Source organism: Cebus imitator, unplaced genomic scaffold (assembly GCF_001604975.1).
Source record: "Cebus imitator isolate Cc_AM_T3 unplaced genomic scaffold, Cebus_imitator-1.0 Scaffold415, whole genome shotgun sequence".
NCBI lineage: Eukaryota > Metazoa > Chordata > Mammalia > Primates > Cebidae > Cebus > Cebus imitator.
In genome coordinates this window covers 475,639-481,401 of record NW_016107730.1, presented here as the reverse complement: position 1 = coordinate 481,401, position 5,763 = coordinate 475,639, and the positions used below count along the sequence as shown (strand labels likewise).

The 5,763-nt window shown below is 42.5% G+C and overlaps 1 protein-coding gene across 7 annotated transcripts in view; it reads right to left on the bottom strand.

Annotated features, from left to right (window-relative positions):
• The window catches only part of EZH1 (enhancer of zeste 1 polycomb repressive complex 2 subunit), a 40,607-nt gene that overhangs the window by 28,551 nt on the left and 6,293 nt on the right, over positions 1-5,763 (bottom strand). For 4 of the 7 annotated variants that reach the window (XM_037731683.1, XM_037731685.1, XM_037731684.1 and 1 more), the window contains exons 2-3: positions 968-1,095; positions 117-245 (exon numbers count right to left, since the gene is read on the bottom strand). In XM_037731683.1, coding sequence (XP_037587611.1) covers positions 117-245; positions 968-1,095 — 257 coding nt within the window. Of the gene's footprint in view, positions 1-116; positions 246-967; positions 1,096-2,543; positions 2,635-4,965; positions 5,230-5,763 lie in introns of those variants that run through there. The other 3 variants (XM_017509387.2, XM_037731686.1, XM_017509388.2) reach the window with 2 other exon arrangements.

Below are 5,763 nucleotides of genomic sequence, written 5' to 3'. Positions count from 1 at the left end.
AAAAAAAAAAAAAAGAAGAAGAAGAAAATAAGAAAAAGTAAAAAAAAATATATATATAGGAAAAAGCTTTAAGCCCAAGGAAGAGAGGAAGACTGAGCTTAAACTTCCAAAAGTACCTTTTTGAGAAAAGGGTGTCCACTCACAGGCTTCATCGACTGAACAGGTTGGACACGAAGCTTCTTCCATTCTTCATTGAGGATCTGGGTTTTTTCTTGAACCTTGGCAAAATTTGCCACATACAAAGCCTAGTAAAGTCATGGAAAAGATTAAGATATATTGTGATTTAATTAACTGATTAAATTTTTTTTGAGATAGAGTCTCACTCTGTCGCCCAGGCTGGAGTAGTAGCAGCTGACCACAACCTCTGCCTCCCAGGTTCAAGTGATTTTCCTGCCTCAGCCTCCCAAGTAGCTGGGATTACAGGCACACGCCACCATACCCAGCTAATTTTTGTATTTTTGGTAGAGATGCGGTTTCACCATATTGGCCACGCTGGTTTCAAACTGCTGGCCTCAAGTGATCTGGCCACCTCAGCCTCCCAAAATGCTGGGATTACAGGCATTAGCCACTGTGCCTGGCCTTTTTTTTTTTTTTTTTTTGAGACGGAGTCCTGCTCTGTCACCCAGGCTGGAGTGCAGTGACATCATCTCGGCTCACTGCAATCTCCACCTCCTGGGTTCAAGCAATTCTCCTGCCTCAGACTCCCGAGTAGCTGGGATTACCCTGGCTAATTTTTGTATTTTTAGTAGAGACAGGTTTTGCCATGTTGGCCAGGCTGGTCTCAAACTTCTGACCCCAGGTGATCTACCTGCCTCAGCCTCCCAAGGTGCTGGGATTACAAGTGTGAGCCACCGTGCCCAGCCCTGTTAAGATTTCAAAACAAAAGTTAAAAAAAAATTCCAACTCCTTTACATTGGATCAGTATATTGAAATATATAAACTTTCACGCGGGAATTATTTTTTTTACCTTTGCACCCATATTTGCCTGAAGTCGTTTAAGTTGTCGAAGTCGCATGTATTCAGATTTCACTTTTCTTTTCCAGTAAGTGATACATTTGGAGGTTGGGGGATTTGGTATTTCCATCTTGCTGTAATCTAAAAGAGACACAGATGAGAAATGGCATTTTATTGCCTGGGAATGAAGCACTCCTCAAATAAATAAAAAATGGTCAATTGTGCTTTCATTCTCATTAAATTTACTCATAAAAATATAAATTTAAAGAATGCAAATGTGTGAGTTCAACAGAAAGTTTCAATTTTAAAAAAAAAGGCTAGGCATTATGGCTCACACCTGTAATCCCAACACTTTAGGAGGCTGAGGTGGGAGCACTACTTGAGCCCAGGGGTTTGGGCCCAGCTTGGGCAACATGGTGAAACCCTGTCTCTACAGAAAATACATAAATTAGTCAGGTGTGTTGGAGAGCACCTGTAGTCCCAGCTACTTGGAGGCTGATGTGGGAGGATTGCTTGAGCCCAGGAGATCAGAGCTGCAGTGAGCCATGACCATGCCACTGTACTCCAGCTGGGGTAGCAGAGTGAGACCTTGTCTCAAAAAACAAAACAAACAAAAAACAACAACAAGGCCAGGCACCGTGGATCACACCTGTAATCCTGGCACTTTGGGAGGCCAAGGTGGGTGGATCATGAGGTAGGGAGTTCAAGACCAGCCTGGCCAAGATGCTGAAACCCTGTCTCTACTAAAAATACAAAAATTAGCTGGGCGTGGTGGTGTGCACCTGAGTGCAGAGGTGGGATCTCGGCCTACTGCAACTGAGCAAGACTCTGTCTCAGAAAACAAAACAAAACCCCAAAACAACAACAATAAAATTTCACATTAGCAATTTCTGGTCCAATTATCAAAAAGCTTAGCCTCTGTCCTCCTGTGGTAACTTGTTTTTAATTTAGCACGCAAGAAGTTCTCCCAGAGGTACTAGGAACTTGGATTACTTCAAGAAATGGAACTCTTCTCTTTTTTTTTTTTTTTGAGATGGAGTCTTGCTCTTTCGCCAGGCTGAGTGCAGTGGCACGATCTCAGCTCACTGCAATCTCCAAGTCCCAAGTTCAAGCAATTCTCCTGCCTCAGCCTCCCGAGTAGCTGGGATTACAGGTGCACGCCACCGTGCCCAGCTAATTTTTGTATTTTTAGTAGAGACAGGGTTTCAGCATGATGGCCAGGATGGTCTTGATCTCTTGACCTCATGATCTACCTGCCTCGGCCTCCCAAAGTGTTGGGATTACAGATGTGAGCCACTGCACCTGGCCAGAACTCTATTCTTTGAGTAAGAGGAGTGGTCAGCAAGAACCAACTTGCATCCAAGGGTTTCATGGAAAGACCCACCCATGTTACAAAATCATACTGCCAAATTGTCTAAATCTACCACACGCCTAGCAATAAAAGTAGGATATGACAGCAGCATAATTTTATCTCCAAGTCAGCAGCAAGACATATGAAAATCGATAACAATGCAAATCCCCCCTTTCTTGGTATTTGAATTAAGGCTCAACATTTTAAAGCAGTATGTATTGTAATATACTTTACCTACCTCATAGAACACACGGGGAAGTATTGGGTTTTGTGGTGTGCCTCTGTTCTTCAGGAGAATGGCAAGACACAACAGCAGAATAGGTGTCCAGCTTTTCAAAAGAGAATAGACAGTGGCTCCAACAAGTTGGTGTGGCAAATTAGACCCTGACACCTCAGTAGGATTTTCCCCCCAAAGCAGGAAAACTTCAAGGTCTCTCCTACACTATTTTTGCATGTCTAAGTTAGGTCTCAATAATACTTGATGCCATTTGGGAAGAGGCCTTTACTTTACTAAATTCTATTTTCCCATGATGCTTTTCTTCTTTTTTTTGATACAGAGACTTGCTCTGTTGCCCAATCTAGAGTGCAGTGGCATGATCTGGGCTCACTGCAACCTCTGCCTCCTGGGTTCAAGCGATTCTCCTGCCTCAGCCTTCCAAGTAGCTGGGATTATAGGCACACACCAGAATACTCAGCCAATTTTTTTGTATTTGTGGTAGAGACAGGGTTTCACCATGCTGGCCAGGCTGGTCTTGAACTCCTGATCCCAAGTGATCCACCTGCCTCGGCCTCCCAAAGCGCTGGGATTACAGGTGTCACAGGTGTGTGCCATGGCATCCAGCCCATAATGCTTTTCTGAAACAATTTCTAGGCTCAGCCAACAGGCCTGTCAATTATTTTACTGAAAGAACAAACACTAAATACACGTAAAAATTCAACAAAATCCACAGGAGGATGCTTTTACTCTATAACTACCTGCGTGTCTTAGATAACTAGTTCTATTTATTCCACCTAACATTAAAAAATTTTAAAAACATTACAAGGAGCTGGCCAGGCGCGGTGGCTCATGCCTGTAATCCCAGCACTTTGGGAGGCGGAGGTCAGGAGTTCAAGATCAGCCTGGTCAACATGGTGAAACCCCATCTCTACTGAAAAAAAAAAAAAAAATTATCCAGGCATAGTGGTGTGCGCCTGTAATCCCAGCTCCTTAGGAGGCTGAAGCAGGAGAATTACTTGAACCCAGGAGACAGAGGTTGCAATGAGCCGAGATCATGCCATTGCACTCCAGTCTGGGCAACAAGAGTAAGACTCTGCCTCAAACAAAACAAAACAAAACATTGCTAGGAGCTACAAAGAGCCAAAATGTGAAACAGAAACTAAAGTTTCACACCCTATTTTAAAAATTTTCCTAAATTTTTTTTTTTTTTTTTTTTGCTGAGGTGAGAGGATCGCTTAAGCCCAGAAGATTGAGGCTGCAGTGAGCCATGATCGCACCACTGCATCCAGCCTGAGCAACGGAGTAAGACCCTGTCTCAAAAACAAAAACAAAAGGAAAAGAAAATAAAAAGAACTGATCAGGCAGTGTGTAGTGGTTCATGCCTGTAATTCCAACACAATGGGAGGCCAAGGCGGGAGGGCTGCTAAGAGGCTAGGAGTTTGAGATCAGACTGGCCAATACAGTGAGATCCTATCTGTATATTTTAAAGTTTGTTGTTGTTGTTGTTGTTGTCATTTTTTAAAGAAAAAGAGGCTGGGTGCAGTGGCTCACATCTATAATCTCAGCACTTTGGGAGGCCAAGGTGAAATGATAGCTTGAGCTCAGGAGTTTGATACAAGCCTGGGTAACAGTGAGACCTCATCTCTACTTAAACTCAAAAACATCATCTGGGCATGGTGGTGTGTGCTTATAGTTCTACCTACTCAACAGGCTGAGGCAGGAAGATCACTTGAGCCCAGGAGATCAAGGCTGCAGTGAGCTACTGAGATCTCACTACTTCACTCCAGCCTGGGCAACAGAGTCACACCCTGTCTCAAAAAAAAGAAAAAGAAAATGAAATGATCAGGTCAGGTGCAGTGACTCATGCCTATAACTCCAACACTTTGGAACTCTGAGACCAGACTGGGCAACAAAGTAAGACACCATCTCTATGATAAATAAATAAGGCCAGGCATGGTGGCTCACGCCTTGTAATCCAGCACTTTGAGAGGCCAAGGCGGGTGGATCACCTGAGGTTGGGAGTTTGAGACCAGCCTGACCAACACGAAGAAATCCTGTCTCTACTGAAAATACAAAATTAGACAGTTGTGGTGGCACATGCCTGTAAATCCCGTTACTTGGGAGGCTGAGGCAGGAGAATCACTTGAACCTGGGAGGCAGAGTCAAAAATACGTATATTTTTTAAATTAAAGAGCTATAGCTGAAATATGATCTCCTATAGTCTATCAAGAGATGACAGTAAACATATCATATTAATCCAATGATTAATGGCACCATTTCTAGTTTTACTCAACTGTTTTATTTGGCCAGAGGAATACACACATATACACGAAAATGCCATTAAGCTTTAACCAATCACAATGTAAAGTAAGCCACACTTCCTCCTTCTGCAGTTAAAGTGATATTTGACTCTCATTTGTCCATGAGCCAATATTTATCTTACTTGGCTTTTCTATGGGTCTTCAATGTCTCTAAAAGTTTATTTGGCAGTTGGTCAGTCCCCACAGAGTACATAGAAAGATGAGAATACTATTTGAAACAGACAGATATGATTAAAATAAACACCTGAAACACAGCCATGAGTTTTCATAGCAGCTGGACCCTAACCAACAATTATCATTTCAAAGTTTTTAAAAAAGTGAACAAATAAAAATCTCAGCATTCACTAGAACAGGCAGATTTGGAGAGATGAATTCATTCATGTTGGGCAAGGCGAGTGGCACACAAAAAAATACTTTATATTTCCACTAGATCTGTTACTTAGTTACTTACACATGCAAAACAGCACTTACATTCCACTTAGGTACTTAGGACTTATGACCCTTTCATCATGTTCATTTACACATTGAAGATAAACTCCAAAACATATGCTGTTTTGATCAAGAAATTAAAAAATAATTATTTATATAATCAAGTCCTATAGCTCTATAAAATAAACCACCAATAAAAAGTGAGCAGAAAATTGGACAGATATTTCACCAGAAAAGGTAACAGGAATGGCAAATGAGCACACAAAAGTTGTTCCATACCATTAGGAAAATGCAGGTGAAAAATTACAATGAGGGCCGGGTGCAGTGGCTCACCACTTTAATCCCAGCACTTTGGGAGTCCGAGATGGGCCTCTAATCCCAGCTACTCAGGAGGCTGAGGCAGGAGAATCACTTGAACTCGGGAGGCAGAGGTTACAGTGCGCCAAGATCGTACCACTGTACTCCAGCCTGGGTGACAGAGTGAGCTCTGT